The sequence below is a fragment of the Momordica charantia genome (assembly GCF_013281855.1).
Source record: "Momordica charantia cultivar OHB3-1 chromosome 10 unlocalized genomic scaffold, Mcharantia_2.0 BLBB01000010.1, whole genome shotgun sequence".
NCBI lineage: Eukaryota > Viridiplantae > Streptophyta > Magnoliopsida > Cucurbitales > Cucurbitaceae > Momordica > Momordica charantia.
Window position 1 is genome coordinate 17,586,763 of NW_028275158.1, and position 23,243 is coordinate 17,610,005.

The window sequence follows — 23,243 nt, forward strand, 5'->3', positions numbered from 1 at the left end:
GGCTCCATAATTAGCCACGAATTTCCGGTAGTAGCCTGTCAACCCAAGAAAACCACGAAGCTCCTTTATCGTGGAATGAATAGGCCACTGTAACATCGCTTGGACCTTGGATGGGTCAACCTCAACGCCTTCAGTAGACACTCAATACCCTAAGTATTCTATGCGTGGCTCTGCGAAGTGGCACTTCTTTAAATTGGTGAACAACGAATGATCGTTCAGGATATTAAACATAACACCAAGACGAGTCAAGTGTGTCTGCAAGTCCGGACTATAAATTAGAATATCATCAAAAAATACAAGGATGAACCTGTAAAGAAATGGTCGGAAGATGCTATTCATTAGAGAGCTTGGAACGTATATGGGGCATTGGTCAACCCAAACAACATAACCACAAATTCATGATCCCCTTCATGGGTTCGAAATACCGGTTTATGAATATCATAGCCATTCTAATTTGGTGATACCCCGATTTTAGGTCAATTTTCGAGTAGATGGTTGATCCATGTAGTTCGTCCAATAATTCTTCCACAAGAGGTATGGGGAATTTATCTGGGATGGTGACATTAATCAAGGTGCGGTAGTCCACACAAAATCGCCAACTACCGTTCTTTTTCTTTACCAAGATTATCAGACTTGAAAAAGGGCTCACACTTGGTATTATAACTCCCGCCGTCAACATATCACTAATGAGCCTTTCAATCTCAATTTCTAAACGTGAGGGTATCGGTACGACCTTACATTCACCAGCGATTGCCCCTCTTTCAATGGAATTATATGATCGACCATCCGGTGTGGGGGTAATTTCGTGGGATCTCGAAATAAATCGGAGTACTCCAACAACAATTCTTGGACCTTCGGTTGAATGGTGGCAACAGTCCTCTCTTGATCCCCTGAATTAGTCGTAATTAGAGTCCTTAATTTCACCAAGAAACCTTGGTCTTGTGGTTTCCACTTCCTCGTCAACCGTTTTAAGGAGACTTTCCCCCTTAATGGTAATTCTCTTCCCCCTTGACAGAAATTCGAGGTCAACGTTGGCCAATCAGCTTCCATTTTACCCATCAGTTGCAACCACTGCATCCCGAGGACGACATCGAGGGCTCTCAAATCCAAAGGAAGGAAATTTTCCTTAATAGTAAGTTGAGGTAAAGAAAGGACTACCCCTCGACATATACCTTTGCCCTTAACTGCGGTGCTAGATCTCATTAATCACACCTTAATGCACCGTCTCCGTCATTGGCTGCTTCAATTCATCAGCCAAAGAGAGTGAAATGAAATTGTGAGTTGCCCCACAATCGATCGAGACCACCACATCTCATCCCTGAATGGTACCCCTCACCTTGATAGTCCCTAGGGTCGAGAACCCAATGATTGTGTTGAGTTGCCATTCCGTCATGCCGTCCGTCTCCATCGGAGTGCTATCCGTGGCCACTGCTTCGGCTGAATCATCTTCCATTTCAAGCAACTCATCGTCGTGGACTACTATCACTCGCAACTCCTGATTTGCATTGATGTCCCACAGAGAATTTCTCCTCACAATGGAAGCACAACCCCTTTTCCCTTCGTTTCTGATACTCCGCCTCGGTAAGTTTCTTGAATGGTGCCTCCTTCTTAGTCGTCTGTGTAAGAATAGTAGGTTTACTAGCAATAGTAACTGTGCGAGTTGGGATTACCTTATGTGTTTTGGCAGAAGAAGATTTATTCGTGGTAAGGCCTGAGTTTTGGGCTCCGAAAGTGGAAATGCTATTAGCCTCTTGGATCGTCGTACTCACATCATCTATCACTAGACTTTTCGAATCATCTGATCCAACCCATTGGGCTTAAGAGCCAAAACTTCAGCCCGAACAACAGGGTTCAAACCGTTGAGGAAGGCGCTTTCCAAAACTTCATTCGTCAACTGCGGCAAGGCAGCCGCTAGTGCCTTGAACTTCTGCCGATATTCCGTAAACGTGCCTTCCTATTTGATGGAGATGATTTCATCGCATTGTTGCCCTTCCTTCACAATCGGAATCAGATTTTCAATCGCGGTTTGAGGTCATTCCAGTCCTTGAACTTTTTGCAATTGTCGATATACCTGTACCAAGCCAGTGCGATTCCATCAAAGCTTATTACAGCCACGATTACTTTTTCTACATCTGTCAACTTCTGAATCTCAAAATACCTCTCTGCCTGGAAGAGCCAAGACTCCAAATCCATTTCGGCGAACACCTACATCTCAACCTTCTGAAATCGGTTGCGATCATTGAACTGATCGCCCTGTCCTGCTACAACAGCTTCGGGTTCTATTCCCTTCCCTTTCTGCACGGACAATTCTCCAGTGACCAACAAAGTTGGCCGCAAAGATCCACCAATAATTTCCGCCATGAACGCTTTTAACGTAACATGGCTGCTTTCACTCAGTTTCTGTTGTTCATCGAGCTTCCGATGTAGCGTCGTGATCTATTGAAAACAAAGAGAGCCCTTAGGTTGTTACAATGCCAACCCACATATTCGAGAGGGTGGGGAATCTCTCCTACCTTCCTTCTATGCTCTAAGCACTGAATTCTAGACAATCCTCCCTAACCCATCCTCCTCCGTATTTATTCATGTGGCTAGGATTGTATCTTCTCTCCCCTAATTGTTACTGCCCTACTAATTCCTTTTTTTTACCCCTCGTACTATATGTCATCACCATAGATGGCCTAACAAGACACTTCTTTGACACATGGTCAGCAGGCACTGTAGGGTGTCTGGCACGCTCACAGGTATTGTACCTGAGTCTGTTCGGTACGCTTAATGGTCCTCTGCGATCCATTCAAGCTTGGTCTGGTGTGCTCGGCGTGCCCTCCTTTTGAGTTGTGGAGAATATGATACTCGTATTTAGATCCACACATACACACAGGTGCACTCTACGTGGCTCTCCGAATACATCCCATAAGCTCTTTTCATTCTCATATTTAATAAATTTGGCAATTGTCTTCTCCATACTAAAATGAAGAAAAGTTCCCAACCATGGATTAGAAATTACAAGTTCGGTCCAACTATTAGAGTTGCGTCTAATTAGGTATCTAAACTTTCAATATTGTGTTTAATCGGTTCTTAAACTTTAAGAAGTCCGGTAAGTCGTTGGACTTCTAAATTTTGTTCTTAATAGCTCAATTTTTTAAATGAATTAGAGACATAACCTTTCAATTTTATGTTTAATAGATTTCTAATTTTTTAAAATATCTAATAGATCAATGATTATTAGATAAAAAATTAGAAGTTCAATGATTAGACACGATATTGAAAGTTGAGAGATCTATTATACACAGAACTACAAAAGTTCAGGGGATTAAACTTATATTTTAACGATTTTTCCTTTTATTTTACTCTACGGATCCCACGTTTGAACATCAGCACATTGTCAAATTAATGTTAGTAAACATAATTTTAGAAGTTTTATTTCCATTTCACAATTTCTCGTTGATTTCTTTTAGATCCTCTCAATATTTCTCTTTCTTATGACTGATTTTCAACAATGTAGAAGTTTGTTGAACTGTTTGATCTGTTTATATTTACTACTAAACCATTTCCTTAAATATTGCTATTAAGTACTAATAGCATCAAATGATTTTTATCGGATTGCCTCATCTTTATGTTATATTTTCTATTCCTTTCCGCTTAGTAGAAGTGTTATTGGGGTGGCGGGACTCGACGGCCCCATCCCGTCCTTGCCCCCATTTCATTCTCCAATCTCCGTGAAATTTTTCATAAAATTTTGCAGAGACTCGTGAGGATTGTCTTCCTTAGGAAATTACTCTAGTATTTATTAATTTTTTTAAAGAAATTCTAAATTAAAAGTTCATACTTCATTAACAAAAAAAAATTGTTAAATTTCCTGAGAACGTCTCCTAGTTTATAATACAAATTATTGAAAGGAAAAATTGAGAGAGAGGAAGGAAAAATTTGAGAGGGTAGAGTCTCATTAGAGTTATTATATATATACATAGGATCCGCCTCGCTTGGGGCAAAGGTCTTGTACCTATAGGGAAAAGTAACATCCCTACTTCTATGAGCGAACTATAAAAAGTTGATTTTGTATTTGATTTTTTGTTTTTAAGAAGTATGCTTGCTTTCTCAATTGCTTTGGTGGTATATTTTTCACCTTCTTAGGAAAGATTGGCCAAAATCAAATAATAATAATAGTAGTAGTAAAATTTAAAACTACTATTTTTAGTTTTCAAAATTTTTTAAAAAGTACCTAACAAAACAATGAAACTCAAAGTTGGAGTAGTGTTTCTAGCCTTAATTTTTATAAACAAAAATAAAAAAAAAAAAAAGTTATCGAACACGCCTAAAATTTTTAAAATTCTGTCCAATTTCTGCCTCTAAATTTTTAGAATTGGAAGGAAAAAATTTTATCCATGACTATGAAAATTTATTGGCCATGCTCTTCTACGTCTAGAACTTCCTCTCTTCCACCTAAAACTCATAACCAGTAATTCCTTACTTCTACAACTCGGCCAAACAATGGTAAACCTAAACCCAAATTCAATTATTGTTCCTTTTAGCACAATTATTTTACCCTACTTGAGCCATTATTTTACTATAAAACTTGGTGCTTATTCATATATAATATATGTGTATATATATATATATATATATATATTTTGGGTAGAAAATGAACTACTTAACATTATCATTGAGGACAAATTTTAGCATTTGTGCATCAATACATGTAGAATTAGAGTGGTTGACGTGAGAAGATAGATAATGAAACTTGAAATATAATTTATCAGTATTATAGTGTTATAATCTAATGGTCTACTTTAAATCGTCCTCTGAAAATGGCACGTTAGCAAGGAGGTCATTCGGCCCTCATGGTATCGCGTACCATGAGATAGCCCAAATTAGAGGGATCTAAAATCAATTTTACTCTTAATTAAGGTCGGTAAAATTTTTTAGGATCTCACTTATATATATTGTAGTAACTCATAAGGAAGAAGTCAAAAAAAAAAGTCGTCAAGGAATCTTGCATATTGGAGAAACTCTTCATTCACCATCTAGCTTTTTTTAAAAAAAAAAAAAATCAATCTATAGATGTTGATTGACAAGAACCGAAATGACGTGAGAGTGAGAGTGTGCTTGTTGCACGTTTCGTAGAGGGAATCTTATCTTTTGGAATTTTTTAAAAAGAACAAGAAAAATTGTTTCTAGATGGTGTTAGAACTTAAATATAGTTGCTCATATTTGATGGGTTGAATCTCTTACTATATTGTGTGTGATATCGTACTAAGCATGTTAAGATTGACTTTTCTTAAAGGTTGTTTGTTAATAGATCTCATATGTCTGGTACTTCTTCGAAAGATTAAATTTTGACAACTAATCAATCTTCTACGAAGAAACTTGTAATTAATTAAATAGTTGAGCTCAAAGAAAAATATTAGTCTATATTGTCGTAGATTGTATTCTATCATATTTTTAGCTCCAATACTCTATTGCTATAGGTTAATTGTGTTAGGTTCGTTGTGCCATGTCATAGTGTTGATGTATTCTATCATATTTTTAGCTCCAATACTCTATTGCTATAGGTTAATTGTGTTAGGTTCGTTGTGCCATGTCATAGTGTTGATGTAAATAGAGAGAGGAGAGAGTTGGACAAAATTATTATAATATCGGTCGATGGTTCAATCCACTCCGAACTTTAAAAAAAAGGAAAAAAAATTATTGTAGTTATGATTTCACTTTATTGTAGCACCGTAGAGTGAGCTCTATTCACAGTTTCATGATTGCATCATTTAAGCAGACACATTATTTAGGAATTTGGTGGCATTTTTACTCTCTTTTGTTGTCATCTTCCTCAGACTATTGGATTCATCAGATCATCGCATGGTAAATCCCACAAAACAGAGTCTGAGCTGAATATACTTGTCCCATTTCTGATCTCTTTTCCACCCTCTGATAGCTCCTCCCCATTTTCTTCAAGGATTTCATGCAGTTGCCCCTGCTGTTCTCCGGCTGTGCACGTGCTCCCCGTACACAAGCTCTGGCTCCACGACGACCCATCCCCCTCGTTGACGAAAGACGTCGGACCGTATTGAAATCCCGACGTCGATGCAGGGAAAACAATCGTTGGTCCCCTCCAAATTTGTGGTTGGAGCATCAGTAGAACTCCAAGGCTTGTAAGGGGAGATTAGATCAGGCTGTTGAATGGCCCTTGATAAACCAAGCTTGATGTTTTCAACAGTTCCATCTTTCTCATCTTGTTTGAGGTGAATATAAGTTCCCGTGGAGCTTCCGGGTGGGACGTTAGCCTGTTGGAGCTGGAAATCGACACGCTTCTTTGTAAGAAGGTGAAGCATTTCGTCTTTGAAGCAGCCGAGCGCTGCTTCGGCAAGGTGTGCAACTTGTGGAGGGGCCAAAGTGGTGGCAATTTCAGCCATGAGATGTGAAAATGGCTTGTGAGTGACAGGATCAATGCCCATGCCTGATAGCTTCTTCTTCAGCTTAGTGTTCCAGTGATTCTTGACATCATTGTCGGTGCGACCGGGTAACTGAGCTGCAATCAGCGACCATCTGCAGAGTCGATACCGATCCTCTTACATACAAGAAATTCATAATGCACAATTCTTAGAGTACGCAAGCAATATTGATATAAAGAAGTTGGCATACCGGTTGCCAACAACAGAATGTAGCTTCACAATGGTTTGCTCTTCCATGTCCGAAAATTGGCCGTGCTTGAGGTCGGGGCGCAGATAATTAGTCCAACGTAGTCTGCAGCTCTTCCCACATCTTTGGAGACCTGAATGTCATTGCAGCATTAGCCATTGAGTAACTTTTTTTTTAAACGGGGGGTTGGAGTTTTGCTTCCCTTGTATCCGCACCCGCCACAAGGCCCGGAGCCGGAAGAATTTTTGTATTAAGCTCACCGGAAGGTTCGAACTTGAGACCTCTAAGCCAATATGACCAAGAGACCTCAAACTTTGCCGACCTTGAGGCTCCATTTGAGTAACTAAAATGACTTGATATGTTCTGGAGATAGAGGATATCTTCTAGAGAGAGAGAGTAATAGAGTTATACCAGCATTCTTGGGGATAAGGCGCCAGTTGCGAGTGCCATGCTGGGCAATGTAGGAAGAGAGCTTGTTGTCTTCTTCAGGAGTCCACTGTCCTCTTTTGACATTTTCCTTCTCACAGCATGGAATTCTGCCCATGTTTCTCTCTTTTCTAATTTCTTTTTTTTTTGTCTTTATTTTCTTTTCTTAACCAAAACCAAAACAATAACAAAGCCAAAGAAGAGGGATGGGGAAGGCAAAGAACAGTAAACTGTTAAAAGAGAATGCTTTGCTGCTTCACTATCTGCTTTGGTCAGTACTCTTTTTTTTCTTAGACAAAGAAAAAGAAAAAGAGAGGCTGTGTTTTTCTATTATGGGGAGAGAGTAGATTGACATTGTTATATATAATGGAATGAAAGGAAATGAGGAGTGATTGCATGGGGTTGGTTATATGGTAAAAGAGAGAGAGAGAGAGCCATCAAAGCTGCATGATTTTATTAAAGAATTCAACGCCATTGAGCGTGTGAGAGATGGGTGGGTAGCTCACTCTTAAGACACCTGGTCAACCCCCTCTCTCTCCCCCTACTTTCTCTCTCCTCCACTCGTTGACTCTAGTCTCTTATGTGGGCTTAAGCACATGCTGGCGGGTCACGTGGCTTTCTACCTATTTTTTGCTCAGCCACCTAAGATATCATCTCAGTATTTCTTCAAGAATGGGCTCTCGGTGCTATTTGAATAAAAATATACATTCTTATTAACAACTAGCATCTGGAAATGACCAATTTTTACAGTAAAATTACACACATAATCAAGTTTTCTAGTTATAAGAAACCCAAGTTAGATCAGCACTGCTTAGACACTTACAGCACCTCTAGCATTCAAAGCATTTTCTTCAAGTAAATCTTCCATCCCTGGCCTTTGAGCAAGTTGTGTTCGTGAAGAAAGCCCTTCTGAATTTCACTGAAGATTCCTCTCCTCTTCTGCTACGCTTTCAGACTCCCCAGTTTGTTCTCTGAAGAAAGAAAAAAAAAGAACCCAACTTTTGAATGCTCATAAACAAGAGAACAAGTTGATTTTGAGCCACTTTTAAATGGTGAAAACATAGAGCTCGCACGTTTACTCACCGGGTGAAGGAGGATCGACGTGCACGAAAAAACTAGCTGCGACTATCAGATAACAAAGGATAAGCATAAGTCCCTTGAAGTAATTTGAAGTTCCTTCCTGCAGAAAAAACTTTACTTTTACATTATTTGGATATGGGAAGTAAGAGAAGTATTTATATTCCAAGATATGAACGTTGTCAAATACAAACCTGCAGCAAAAAAGCTACCACTATTACAGTTATAAAAAGCGTCGCCGTCTCGAAGAGTTTAAAGTTCAAGTCCATTGGTTGTCCCATAATCCATCCAGTTACCACACAGAAAGGAATCTGCATTGATTTCCAAACAAGATGACTTGAGAAATTCATGTGTTGAGAATGAGAAAGAAACAAGACAATGATTGCACTACGCCGTGATGCAGATTCAAATTCAAATTCAGAGAAACATCACAGGCCGTTTTTACATCGACAAAGTAGAAGAAATAAGTACTCCATCATGTTTTAATGGATATAATGACTTACCCCAAACATTGATATCTGAGTTGATGATCCGATAGCTACACCCAGAGAAATATCCTGCCAATAAACTTGACATCACATCTGTCCGACTTTTCGTGAAAAAAGATTTGGGTGGAGAATGCCATAAAGCTTACAAGCTTATCTTTCATAGCAAACATAATAGCGCTTGCATGCTCAGCAGCATTCCCCACAATCGGAAGTAGTATAACACTAATAAACGACACTGGGATTTCCAAGGATACAGATGCACCCTGTAAAAGAATCACTTTATAAGCAACAATTATAAACAAAAGTTGAAGCTTTTGCTTGGAACAAATGGAAGGGTGTAAAACAAAAGAATGTGGTACTTCGATCGCATCAACCAAGTATTCTGATAGAACAGCAATCCAGATGGTCAAAATTGATAGCCAGATAACTGATTCCCACTTGGAGATCTCAGGAGCTTCATCTTCATCTGAGCTCTCCTCGCTCTGAGTTTCTTCCTGAACTTGTGTAGCTCAATAAAATGTGAATAACTAGTAAACAAAAAGTTCAAATAAAAATGAGGGGAAAAAAAATTGCACTGGGATCAAGGGTCAACATAATGGCACCAAATTCGAATCATGATAAACCGTTAAACCTCTAAATCCGGTCTGCCATCCTTCAACCAAGAAAAAAAAAAAAAAAAAGTATAGATATTGGGGATGTTTATCAAGATTTCAAACTGAGATATGACTCTAAGACCATTGCACCCCGCTCTGGGATTTTTATGAGGTTTTTATGGTAAGGAACGACTGGACCAACTGGATCACCCTACCGCCCGAGCTCTCATGAGCCCCCCACAAGGTATAAATTTTATGCAGGAGACAGCACAAATTCGAATTGATAATTGATATCTTCCATGATATGCATAACGTCAAAAGAAAGAATGACAGGAACATAACCGACCTCGTAAATGGAAGAATAAAGATTCTTCTGACTTTTCAATTGGAAGAAAAGATAAGCAGCATAAGCCAGAAGCATGATGCAGCTGCTGAATCTAGAGAGTGCCAATTCCGACGTCCCAAAATGGACTTCACTGTGCGTGTAGTGGAGAAGAGCAGGAAAAAGCAGGCCCATGACAGCCATTAACAACAATCCTGAGTTGACAACAGCAGTTGCCTGCATGAGATTTCAGGTTTAGAACAAATAGTAGCTTAAAAAATAATAGAGAAAGAAAGGCATTCCTGGGATAAGGTGAAACCTTTATACCTTGTTAAAACTCTGTTCCTTTTTACAGAAAACAATCCCACCACAGAAGAATGCACAACCAAGCACCAGCAACATGTTAGACAGAATTGAACCTAGTAATGACAGCTGAACAACACGTATCATTTGGCTTTTCAGTGCAAAAATTGATATAATCAGTTCCGTCGCATTTCCAAAAGTGGCATTTAATAGACCCCCAACTGCATATTCAATCTTCATATCAGCAGAGAAAATTGAGAAAATACTAGAATCATTATAACCAAAAGAAAACAGGTTTATACGTGAGACAGCTGTGCCCACGGAAGAATATTTAATTAAAGAAGAAAATTTTGCCCATCCAAAATATGAACAGGTTAACCAATTTCTTAAATGGTTAAGAGGACGCTTGATCCCTCTATACCTCTGTATTTACTTTTTCATTGACATGCATATGCCTGTGCACGCAAATGTTTTCCTATCAAATGCACTTGAGCTTTTCATAACTATGATAATTTGTATATAGTAAATTATGACATTACCCTCCCTCCTCCCCCTTCCCACCACTTGCCCTTCTCCTTCTCAGGATTGCATTCATACAGTAGACTAGTGGCAACAGATGCATCAGTAAGTTGTAATGCAAAACGAACATCTTGCAGTAGCAGATAATTTATTATTTACAACATCTAATACATATCTACAAAGTAACAATACAGTGACTTTCTTGATGAACATACAACCATCATGAGTTACTCCAATGTCAAAAAAATGAGTTATAAACTCACAAATATCCTATGAGCAGGCTTCTTAACTCCAGATATCAAAAGAACTTGAAAACTGAAGACATGTGTAATTAAAATCGAAACTTTACCTGTAGGTCCAGTGTAAAAAGCCAGCTGCCTATTTCAGAGGAAAAATTAATTGAGTTGTTAAATAAAAACCATTTTAGAAAAAACCTGGTAGAAAATTAGCATTAAACGAGAGACCCATAAGTCCTTACTCTGTGGCATAACCTAACCGCTCCGCCAACGGTATGATACCCAATAGACTCAGGAAGAAGACCCAACTCTGGAATCCACATGAAGGCCTCAACAAACACATAATCCACGATTGATTTGAATGCATACCCAACAGTAATGATTTTAACTTACATTATGACCAGACAACTTATCCACAAGAATGGCTAGAGGACCAAAAGGCAAAAGGAAGTTGAGTTTATTTGAGAAGATTACAATCTTCACGCTCTTGTAAGCGAACATTCTAGTACGAACTTGAAAACTTCCAGAAATTGATTCTTGCTCAACAGCATTAATAGACTGCATCTTGAAACCTCAGTTCCTGGGCCAGTTAAAAAAGTTCTCCTCCTCCAACCCTTCCACTCAATTATCATCAACAGAAGCCATATGCAACCTGACAACAAGAATCCTTCAATTCAAAATCAATATCTTATTAATTTGAACCACACAAGTTTGGGGGGGGGGGGGGGGGGGGGGGGGGGGGGGGGGGGGGGGGGGGGGTGGGTGGCGCGTAGGAGAAGTGTTAAGTGTTAAATTAAACTAAATTGTTGTTATTCATCTTCAATGATAACAATAACAATAACAAAACACGATTTATCCATATCTTCTTGTTGTGACTGATGCAGATTTCAAAATATTAGAGCATCAACGCAGCTGGTTAGTTTGAATATCCTATTAATATTTATCCCCCGGAAACTTAAAATATATCAATGCATATCAGACTATGGAGAACCATATTGATTAAATTCAAAATTGTACAAAAGAATCGACCCCGCTCACCTCCACAACTCACGAGAACCTAGCACAAAACGAAGTTCCCCCACATACCCATCCAAAATCACAACAAAATATGACCATATGATGCCATTTATCTCAAAATCACTAACCCCACCAACAGCTAAATTCACACGGTCTACGATAAGAAGTTTATAAAACCTAAACATCAATGCTACAGCCGAAGAAAGCAACGGTTTACATCCGAAAGTCCTACTTCTAGAGAGAAATAAGAAGAAAACAAAGAAGTTGAAGGCAAGGCGTAGTCCGTTCTGCCATACCGTAATTTCTTCAAGACGAAACCAAAAGACAAGGTTGGATTGTCGTCGGCTACCCCAACACCAACAGAAGAAGAACGAACAAAATTTGTACGTTCTTGAGCTGCAGCGGGCAGTGGAATTTGCTCAACGGTCAGGAAGAAATGAAGAACAGAGGAGAGATTGGAAACTGAACAGCGAATTGCTTCGAAGTTCGAAGTTTTCGTCTCCTACCGACGATTGTCTCTTCAAGTAAGTAGTCGCTGCCACACTACGTTTGGAAATAGCAAAGCCAGAGAGTTTTTTTTTTTTTTTTTTCCAAAATAATTATTCAAATTAATTAATTTTTAAATGTATTGGAAGGGGAAGAAATATCATATCATCTTCATGAATGGATGGCCAAAATGAGGTAGGAAATTTTAGAAAAAAGAAACTTAAAAGTCAAATTATTTTGATAATTTGTTAAATTTCTCTCTAGGTAATAAACTATCTATCTCTTAATAAAAAAAAAAAAGAAGATAAATAAATTATCTATCTCGACCAGATTCCTACCTCTGTAATGGTTGAATCTTTCTTTATAAATTATTTTTACTAGAGGTAGAATTTCACTATATTTTTTGAAAGTTGGGGATGAAATTAGAAGCATTTACCAATAGAAATATGGGCAAGTTAAGAGGCACGTTTAAATACAAGGTAGCAATGTTTATGATTTTTGGCGACGAAATTAGGCTCACTCTATCCACCTATTCTCTTTCATTTTTCATATAATACATTATTAGGTTTCGCGGTTTTTCCTTGACGGTGGTCCTTTCTACTTTTATTCATCATTTCTTGGCTAAATGCATTTCTTTTTTTTTTTTTTTTTGCTAACTATATATGTGCAAGTTAGCGAACAAAACGTATTCTCACCAAAAGAGTGATGAAATAGGTTCCGTCAGAAAATAATAATAATAAGGGCAAAATACACTCTTACTCCCTAAGTTTGAGCATAGGTTTCTATTTGATGCGTAAGTTTTAAAAAGTGACAGTTTAATCTCCGACCTTTAGAAAATGGTTATAAATGGTCCCTAAAGTTAAATTTGGGTTAGTATCACTAATGTAATACTTACATGGCCTTTTAAGGTCTTAAGTGGCATTTGTTGATGTGTCTACTTTAAATATGTGGCATTTGTATTTTTTTAAAAAAAACAAATAGTTGTTTATAAATCTTACATACCCTTTAAAAAATAGAGAAAATCGTGGTATTTGGCCAAGGAAAAAGGAAGAGAAAATGTGGAGAGAATCGTACTAGAACACGAGCAGACTTGGCAAGAAAAAAGGAAGGAAGACTCTAACGGACTAGTGTGTGGCGCCAACGAAACTTTGTTCACTACGGTATTCAAAAACGTAAAATGTCTCTAAGCTAAGAAGACACAACGTTGTTCACTACCTTTGAGTAACGCTTCCAAAGGAGGTAAGGAAAAATAGAAAATTTTTCTTGCTTGTTGTTAGAATAATTGTTACTAATACTTTTGATCTTTCTTGAAAATGGAATTTTGTTTTAGTAACAGAGTCTAGGTTTTGTTTGTTAAGATTTTACTAAAATTGAACGTGTGTTTTTGTGTTTTTATTTCATAAAAATGGATGAGGCTGGGAGAGAGAAGGAATTGAGGGTTGGGGAAGAAAATAAAGAGATGGAGAGAGTTGGGGAAGAAAATGTAGAAAGGGAAGGAATTGAGGAAGAAAATGAAGTTAGTGATATTGAAGGCGAGTTTAGTGAGTCATTTGATGATGAATGCTTAGGGGTGACTGCACGCGGCTGATCTGGGCATGACGACATCGGGAAAGCCGACCTGTCAGGTCGACCTCGACGACGAACAGGTGGAGGAACCTTACGATGGCGTGCATTAGAGCAGGGATCAGACCGGTCGCTGCCAACGGCCAACGGTTCCTAGCCAGGCTCCTCACCAAGCAGGGAAATACCCCGATCGGACGTATATCTGCCCACCAACCGCTATAACTACCCTCTTTGTCCATGACTCCAGGTATGAAAAACCTGTCTGATGCTTACCTATTGAGCTCAGCTTGAATACTAACTTGAGCGTCGGAGTGGCCATCTCTTTGCAGGTACCCCGAAAAACTGCCCAAGTGCTTGAAGCCGATCTCCGATATCATCTTTCGTACCTTAGCCAAATCTTGCATCAATAGTTGGCACCATCTGTGGGGAACGACTGTCACAGGCTGAGATCAAATAGATCACTCGAAAGCTGGCTATGACGAAAGGTTCCAAAACTTCAAGCAACCATCACTCCAAGGATCCGACCAAGGATCCCAAAGCTCGGCCAGGTGCTTCCAAACCACCAACAGGATGGAAGCCAAAGACCAGGACCGATTCCCAAAGGTCAAAGTCCCGCCTTCAAGTCGAGGTGGTGTTCGACCCGCAAGATGAAATTGACACCATGAGGGCTCACGTCGCAACCCTGACGGAGGCGCTCCAAACGGCGGACGTGCCGTTCCCCGAGCTCCCTGACGCTGAGGTTCAACGCGACCCTAGAAGGGGAAAGGCAAAGGTCGCCGAGGCTGACCAAGACGGGTCGTTGGGACGCAACCCATCAAAGCTCGACCTAGGAGGAAACAATTGCCCGCGGGAGCCAGAGGACATGCACACCCACCTCTCCTCGCTGAACAAATGGGACCTTCGCAACAAGTTGGACGAGCAACGCTCTAAGAGGGTCGACCCCTCAACAAGGTCGGAATTAGTCGACGATGGGAACTTATTGCTGCAGTTCGAGCAGCTCCGGAAGGAGCTCATAAGCGACCTTCGAAAGGTCTAGGGAAAACCCATCTCGGACGACGATGAGCCCGACGAGCCACCATTCACTCAAGCGATCCTGACCACGTCGATCTCATCCAAAGGGAAGCTCCCAAGCTTCGACAAGTATGACGGGTCCGCAAATCTGGTGGATCACATGAAGACCTATGAATCGCTGATGGACTTCCACACTTACCCCGACACGATGAACTGTAGAGTGTTCTCCGTGACTCTACAAGGGTTCGCGAGGAAATGGTACCTGTAGCTTATGCCCCACTCCATCTCTTCCTCGAAGTAGCTCCGCTAGGTTTTTGTGGCCCAATTTGCAGCTCAGCATGAGACTCAACACCTAGCTCAATATCTGCTCACGATAAGGCAGAGGGCGGGCGAAAGCTTGAGGGACTACGTTAGGAGATTCCTCGCCACGCAGATCATAGTGACCTGTAACGAGGAGTTCGCCTGCTCGGTGTTTGCTTCAGGGGTCTAACACGAGCAACTAAAATGGTCACTCGCTAAGAAGCCCGAGCTCACTATTAAAGCCAACATAGAGCGAGCTCAGAAGTTCATGCAGGCGAGCGAACTCATTCAGTCAAGAGAGAACAACCGAGAACCAGCTCCGCGGGTGAGAGGAGAAGCGGGGATAGCTCCCGAAGGTTGCCACCTCGCCAACGACAGATGATCGCGACTCCCAGCACAAGCAGGACTAGAAGCACGGCTGACCTGAGAGGTATGACTGCTTTACCCCCTGAACATACCGGTAGCCTAGATCCTCTCCAACATACAAGAATCACAGCTTGACCTGCTCACTGAGCCCAATCCCATGCACCGAGACCTTGAGAAGCACAATAGGTCAAAGTTCGGCCGCTTTCACAAGGATCATGGTCACGACACCTCCGATTGCTACGAGCTAAAGAGACAGATTGAGGGCCTCATCCAGAAGGGATACTTCAAGAAGCACGTAGGCCGAGTTCTCTTCGGAGAAGGAAACGGAGCAGGCAGCTCAAGAGGAGAAAGGATAGAGAGGGAGAGGACGCATTCCCTCTCGAAGCGTGCAAATCGACCGCCGTGATCGACATGATTTTCGGAGGGCCGAGCGGCGGTCACACTGGAAACAAGCATAAAGCGCTGGCGAGAGAAGCCCGCTATGAGGTATGCTCAAGCTACGAGCAGCTCACCCCTTATCAGATCTCATTCTCACACGAGGACATGAAGGGCTTGCACAGCCCTCACAATGACGCTCTGGTCATCGAGGCCCAGATCGAGCATGTGATAGTTAAACGTATACTGATCGATGGAGGAGCCTTCACTAACATTCTATCATTCTCAACTTACGTTGCCTTAGGATGGGAGCGAAGCCAACTTAAGCCGAGCCCCACCTCGCTTATTGCTTTGCAAGAGAACCAGTTAGCCCGAAGGGATGTGTGAATCTCCCTGTAGCCTTGGAAAAAGGAGAATACCGAGTCCATAAGATGGTAGAGTTCGTGGTTGTGGAAGCCAAGTCGGCGTGCAATGCGATATTCGGCCGACCTGTCATCCACAGTCTACAAGCTGTGCCATCCACACTTCACCAAGCGATGAAGTACCCAACCCCCAAGGGGGTAGGAACTGTGAGGGGCGAGTAGAAAGCGTCAAGGGAGTGCTACGCAATAGCCCTCAAACCAACTTGCAACAGCTCCACGCGAACAAACCATCTGACGAGCGAAGTCGCTGCGAACCCGCAGAAAATCTGGAACTCGTCCCGTTTCTTAGCCTAGAAAAGTGCACAAGCATCGACACGAAGTTGGGGGCAACCGAGAAGGAAGAACTCGTCCACTTCCTCAAAGACAATGCAGACGTGTTCGCTTGGTCGCACGAAGACATGCCAGGGATCGACCCAGTGTTATGGTTCACCGCTTGAACATAAATCCCTCTATATGACCTGTAAAACAAAAATGACAACTCGTAAACATTGAAAGAAGCGCAGCAATTGTAGGAGAAGTCCAAAAACTTTTGAAAGCTGAATATATTAAGGAAGTTAACTACCCTGCATGGCTCTCGAATGTAGTGTTAGTCAAAAAGTCGAACGAAAAATGGAGAATGTGTGTGGACTTTACGAACTTAAATAGAGCGTACCCAAAGGACAGCTTCCCCTTTCCACGGATTGACCAGCTGGTCGACGCCACGACCGGGCACGAGCTCTTAAGCTTTATGGACGCATACTCGGGGTACAACCAAATGAAGATGCACATCCCCGACCAAGAGCACACCTCATTCATCACAGACCAAGGACTATACTGCTACAAGGTCATGCCTTTCGGGCAGAAGAATGCGAGGGCGACCTATCAGTGCATGGTTAATAAGATGTTTTCCGACCAGATAAGTCGAAACATGGAAGTGTACGTGGATGATATGCTCGTTAAGAACAAGAGGACGACCTCCCACGTTGCCGACCTAGTAGAGACCTTCGAGGTCCTCCGGAAATACCAAATGAAGCTCAACCCAGAGAAATGCGCATTTGGAGTCTCATCTGAAAAGTTCCTTGGTTTCATGGTCAATTAGCGTGGGATAAGGGCCAATCCCGAAAAAATCTGAGCCGTGCTAGACATGCAACCACCCCAGAGCTTGAAGCAACTCCAGTGCCTCAACGGAAGATCGCCGCACTAAACCGCTTCATGTCGCATTCCAGGAACAAGTGCTTGTCGTTCTTCAAGGTGCTACGTAAGAAAGATTGTTTCGAGTGGACTCCCGAATGCCAAGTTGCGTTCGACGAACTGAAAAGCTACTTGAGCTCGATAGCGCTAATGTCAAAGCCACTACCAGGCGACGAGCTCGTATTATACCTCGTCGTGTCCGCAAGCGCAGTGAGCTCGGCTCTGGTCCGACGGGATGATGACCGATAGAGTCCGGTATATTACACCAGCAAGGCCATGACAGAGGCCGAAGCGCGATACCCCAGATGGAGAAGCTAGTGCTAGCGTTAACCGTGACGGTGTGACCACGAGTCCGAGACCTCAGGACGACTCATGAAGTGGGCTCTTGAGTTAAGCGAATACGACATAGGCTTCGAGGCAAGGACCGCAATGAAGGGGCAGGCAGTGGCCGACTTCATTGCCGAGATTACCCCACCCCCCAGCACGAGGGGCGACGACTTGAGCCACTGGGTCCTCAACGTCGACTGATCCTCTAACGAAAAGGGAAGCGGTGCTAGAGTCATCCTCCAGGCACCTAGCGGAGATCGGTTTGAGTATGCTGTGAGGTTCAACTTCCCAGCCTTGAACAACGAGGCCGAGTACGAGGCGGTAATAGCAGGATTGAGCATGGCCGAGGCCATGGGAGCCACGCACCTAGACATATGGAGCAACTCGCAGCTCGTAGTCAGCCAGATTACTCATGAATACCAAGCCAAATACTGCATGATGGAAAGATACCTACATATGGCACGTGAGCTGCTATCTCTACTCCAGGAGTATACCATAGAGCGGATTCCACGTGCAGAGAATGCCAACGCTGATGCTCTAGCCAAAACTTTCGTCTTCCTACGCAACCGAGTTACCTAGGTCGGTTCCAGTCGAAATCCTAGACGCTCCGTCCATCCAAGAACCCGAAGCAATGAACGTAGAGGTGGTCGCACCGACCTGGATGGACCCCATTAAGGCCTTCCTCCGAGGGGAGAAGCTCTCTGAGGGGGCCGACCTCAAGAAGATGCGGCGCAAAACAGCAGAATATGTCCTCAGGGGCGACGTGTTGTACAAACGCAGGTTCTCCCTGCCACTACTACGATGTCTAGACCCACGTTCTAAGAGAAATCCACGAGAGGGTGTGTGGCAACCATGTCGGGGGCCGATCCCTCGTGGCTAATCTAATGAGACGAGACACTATGAAGTTCGCTCGGCAGTGCGATCGATGCCAAAGGTTCACCTCGACAATCCACCAGCCACCCGAGCTTCTCTTGCCGATCTCGGCCCCATGGCTCGTCAACGTACACCCTGCCGTTGGGAGAGGCGGCAGGAGGGGACTCTCCTAGGGGCAACCTAAAGCTCTCTACCGAGCTCGCCCTCCTAGACCTAGAACTACCACTACACCTATTAGACATCGCTAAGCTAAGGCGAATGTACAGAGAAAAGAACGAGCTACTAACCTCGGCGCGAGAGTCGAATGAGTCTGGAAAACGTGAAGTGAGGGGGGAAGCCTATAGACATATATATACATATAGAGACGTGATCTGGAGCGTACACGTGTCTCTAGTTGAACGGCTCGGATCGGGTATAGGACGGCAGTTAAACATTCGAGAGCGCCTCGAAGGCCATGACAAGGGCGGGAGTCATGGAGCGGCCATTCAATGATGCTGTCGGGGCCCGTGATTGGTCCACATCGCTAGCCCCATTTGAGGAAGAGAGCAGACCCAGGTCGTCCACCTTACCCCACGTCTCTCAAGTGGGTAGACTGCCACCCGACTAGAGAGGGCCCCTGTTGAGGGGTGACCGCACGCGGCCGATCTAGGTATGACGACATCGGGAAAGCCGACCTGTTAAGTCGGCCTCTACGACGAACAGGTGGCGGAAGTGTACGATGGCGCGCACTGGAGCAGGGATCAGATTGGTCGCTGCCAACGGCCAACAGTTCCTAGCCAGGCTCCCCGCCAAGCAGGGAAATACCCTGATGGGACGTATATCTGCCCACCAACCGCTATAAATACGCCTTTCATCCATGACTCCAGGTATGAAAAACATGTCTAATGCTTACCTATTGAGCTCGGCTCGAATACTAACTTGGGCGTCAGAGTGGTCGTCTCTTTGCAGGTACCTCGAACAACTGCCCAAGTGCTTGAGGTCGATCTCCAAGGTCATCTTTCGTACCTCAGCCAAATCTTGCATCAACAATGAAGAACAGCCTGAGGAGCTTAATGTTAATGTTGGGATTGACGATGATGTTGAGTCCAATTATGTCTCATCCAATGACTTTGATACCCTTATATCTTCTAACGAAGAAAATGAGCCAAGATATCCTGAGTTTAGGGCAGATGTTGACTTGGATGATGTACATTTTGTAGTTGGGATGAAATTTAGTAGTCCACAAGAGTTGAAAAATGCAATTAAAGAGTATGTAGTGAGTAGGTCTTTCAATATTAAGCTCGTAAAGAATGATAAACTTAGTGTGACTGCAAGTTGTAGTGGGGAATGTGTCTTGAGACTACGTGCTAGTGTTATCCAACCAGATTCCACGATCCAAATTAAGACATATTATTCTAAACGCACATGTTCTAGGGAATTTCATAAAAGGAATGTTAACTCAACTTGGGTAGCAAATAAATATTTAGAGAGGTTTAGAAGTCAATCGACTTGGAGGCTAGTTGATAAGATGCTATGAGAAAATACTATCAAGTTCAAATTTCTAAGATTCAAGCATATAGGGCTAGAAAAAAAGACCCTAAAAAAGATCAATGGCACTTTGATTGAACAATATAGAAGACTGTGAGATTATTGCGAGGAGTTAAATGGTCTAATGGGGGGTCAACAATCAAGATTGCCTATGATAGGGTTGTGGAAGATAGTGACCCTATTTTTAGGAGACTGTATATTTGCTTTAAGGCTTGCAAAGATGGCCTTTTTAGTGGCTGTAGGAAATTTATCTGTATGGATGCATTTCACCTAAAAGGATTGTGTCAAGGACAACTTATGTCAGCAATAGGAGTGGACGGAAATAATTGCACCTATCTCATTGCATGGGCAGTTGTTGAGGCAGAAACTAAAGATTCATGAACATAGTTTTTGTAGCTTTTGAAAGATGGCATATGTTCATTCAATGAAATTACCTTTATGTCTGATCAAAAAAGGTATTTTTTCATCCATTGTTTACCAATAATTTTTTTTACTCTGATACTTGTATATTTATTTCATGTATTTTTTTTTCTTTCCCCTTTTTATTGATTAGATTATTGTTTAACTTCTCTTATCCGAGATTAGTACCTACCTTTTGATGATTTATACCTAAATATTGTTCATAGATTTTGTGTAAGACATTTACATTCAAACTTTCAAAAGATGTTCAAAGGGATGGCTATTAAAAATGCATTTTGGCGGGCCATTAAATGCAGGGGTGCACAATCAAACCAAGAAAACCGAAAAAACCAAAAACCAAATGGAAACCGAACCGGAAAAGTGATTTTGTCGGTTTTATAGTTCGGTTCGGTTGTTAAAAAATATCAAACTGAATATGCAGTTCGGTTTCAGTTTAGAATTATAAACCAAATAGCAAAACCGAACCGAACCGCATTATATATATATATATATATTTAATATTATCAATAATTATATATTTATATCACATTTAATACATTGAGGAACGTAAAAGTAAGAGTCATGATGACTATAACGCACGACAGACGAGGCACGCAATATTTCCTTGATTTTTTTTTAACTTAATGTCTTATCTTTTCAGCATTTAATTTTACTTTTTAGTTTTACTTTTAGAAAATTACAAAATTGAATTATAATTGAATCGTGGATATGTTTTCAAATCTACCATTTCTACTTCTCCTCCTTTCCCACCTTGTCTCTCTTCTTACTTTTGCTCTTTTCCTCTTCTCATCTTCCTATATTTCTTTTTTGTTCTTGGTTCTTCTCCTCCCAACTTCTACGACTGTTATCGCTACCTCCAACCCAACTTCTATTGTTGCTGCCGCTACCTCCAATCCAATTTCTATTGTTGCCGCTACTCCGTCCATAAATCTATCTTCCTCGACTTCTGGCAGTTAATCCTACTTAGAAAGTTATTTATATTGTTAAATGTTAAGGTACATGAAGATTTTTTTTTTCATGGGAGAGTTTTGAGATACCCCATCCACTTTCAAAAGGTATTATTAGTGATATAAGTTTTAGCAGAAACGAGGAAAAATTGCATCTTTCATTTTAGTCCATAAACGGCAAAAAACCGAACAAAACCGAACCGGAATGGTAAATGCGATTCGACGCAGTTTATAATTTTTACATTTTAATATTCGGTTTCGATTTCGGTTCAGCTCTAAAATCAAACCGAACCGAACCGTGAACACCCCTAGCTAAATGTACGACTAGGTCAGATTTTAATGATACAATGATCGAACTAGGAAAACTTGATGTAAATACATAATAATACTTGGATGAGATACGTACAAAATATTGGTCTAGACATACATTTAGAGCTGAGGTAAAATGTGATATGTTGTTGAACAATATTTCGGAGTCCTTTAACGCTTTCATTATGCAGGCAAGAGATAAGCCGATAATCCAGATGCTTGAGATAATAAGAAAACTGGTAATGACCCAAATAAGTAAGAAATCAGAGGTTTACTTTAAGATAAATGGTCAATTGGGAGACGAATTCAGCTGAAATTTGATAAGAATAAGTCTTTGTCTAGTTGATCGATACTACAGTGGCCTGGAAATATGATGTTTGAAGTCGAGGAAAATACTAATCAATATGTTGTAAATCTAGAGGCTAAAACATATGTTATAGGAGATGAGATTAGAGTGGAATCTCATGTGCCCATTCTATTTAGTGTATCTATTATATTAAAAAGGAGTCTGAAGAGTTTGTTGATGAATCATTTCAAAATGAAACTTTAAAAACAATATATACTCATTTTATTAAACCAGTGAACGACTCCACATTATGGCCTAGAACCATATGAGACTCGCTTAAGCCACCTACTTTGAGAATACCTCCAGGAAGACCAAGGAGACAACGAAGAGGAAATGTTGACGAGCAAGTACCATCTAATCGAATGAGAAGACAAGTTGCATCAATAAGATGTGGTAAGTGCAAAGCTATTGGTCATAATGCACGATCTTGTAAGAGACCTGTAAATGTGAGAGGTCGAAACAAAAGAAAGAATACATTTATGAGCTTCATTGTTTCTCAATTGGTAAGTTACACTAAATACAAAAATTCTTTCATATACTTTGTTTTTTTTTTAATTATAATTATTTTGCTTATTGTATCTACAGGATGATAAAGTAAAGGAGTGGATTCAACTATTGTCCCAAGTTACACTGTTGGCACACAATCTTAAGTTGCTGTTTCTTTTTTCCTCATTTTGTTTAAACTGAAACTATTTGAACTACTTGAAGTTGTTGTTTGCTTCTGTGTTGTTATTTCATGCTTAGGCTTACATTCTTTACAGCCTTTTGACGTGTGGGGCCAAATCCGACCTTAATTATGTATGAAAATTTTTCTTTCTTTTTTTTTTCTTTTAAGGAACGAGTTAAAGACACGATGATTTGTTATGTCATAACTAAACTTTTGCTTTTTCATTACCATTTACATTGTTAATTAATATTATCATGCTTACACTCTTTTGAAGGGATGTGAATCTCGAAGTGGAAGCAATAGAACGTGTTCTTGAATTTCTTTTTGAAATTTAAAACACAAAAATATAAAACAAAGAAGAATGATGAATTTTACCTTGGAAGATTCTTCTTCGTGTGATCCCAATGAGACAACACCACTTGATCTTCCTTGCTATGTCATCAATCGAGAATCCGGATTGTGAGATCCAATTGTAAAGGATTAGTAGAGAAAGAGAGTTGAAATATTTCAAGCCTTTAGCATCTAG

General features: G+C 41.1%; 2 protein-coding genes across 4 annotated transcripts; both read right to left on the reverse strand.

Annotated features, from left to right (window-relative positions):
* Window positions 1-5,612: 5,612 nt before the first annotated feature.
* Window positions 5,613-7,333, reverse strand: LOC111013345 (transcription factor MYB80). The gene is given in 4 exon segments (XM_022287776.2): window positions 5,613-6,083; window positions 6,085-6,534; window positions 6,631-6,760; window positions 7,039-7,333. Coding segments are annotated over 4 exon segments (978 nt in total). The 5' UTR covers window positions 7,172-7,333; the 3' UTR covers window positions 5,613-5,818.
* Window positions 7,334-7,742: 409 nt separating this feature from the next.
* On the reverse strand, window positions 7,743-12,188 carry LOC111013344 (vacuolar cation/proton exchanger 5). 3 transcript variants are annotated; one of them, XM_088118556.1, is made up of 12 exons: window positions 11,905-12,188; window positions 10,985-11,243; window positions 10,834-10,901; window positions 10,705-10,733; window positions 9,861-10,057; window positions 9,558-9,770; window positions 8,978-9,112; window positions 8,765-8,881; window positions 8,634-8,687; window positions 8,325-8,441; window positions 8,137-8,245; window positions 7,743-8,024 (listed from the first exon to the last, which is right to left on the reverse strand). In XM_088118556.1, exons 2-12 carry the CDS (start codon window positions 11,153-11,155, stop codon window positions 7,996-7,998), a joined length of 1,239 nt encoding a protein of 412 aa, XP_087974682.1. In that variant the 5' UTR covers window positions 11,156-11,243; window positions 11,905-12,188; the 3' UTR covers window positions 7,743-7,995. The 3 variants fall into 3 exon arrangements, with proteins under 3 accessions (XP_087974682.1, XP_087974683.1, XP_087974684.1); XM_088118557.1 differs by having other exon boundaries at window positions 10,985-11,258; XM_088118558.1 differs by having other exon boundaries at window positions 8,137-8,233; window positions 11,905-12,185.
* Window positions 12,189-23,243: the final 11,055 nt, after the last annotated feature.

Excerpts from the sequence above, each read along its gene's own strand:
- LOC111013344 (XM_088118556.1), bottom strand. The coding sequence starts at position 11,155 with ATGCAGTCTATTAATGCTGTTGAGCAAGAATCAATTTCTGGAAGTTTT. Across the intron at positions 10,058-10,704 it reads TTTTTACACTGGACCTACAG|TTGGGGGTCTATTAAATGCC; the intron begins GTAAAGTTTCGA and ends TTGAATATGCAG. Across the intron at positions 8,025-8,136 it reads CGTCGATCCTCCTTCACCCG|AGAACAAACTGGGGAGTCTG; the intron begins GTGAGTAAACGT and ends TTCTTTCTTCAG.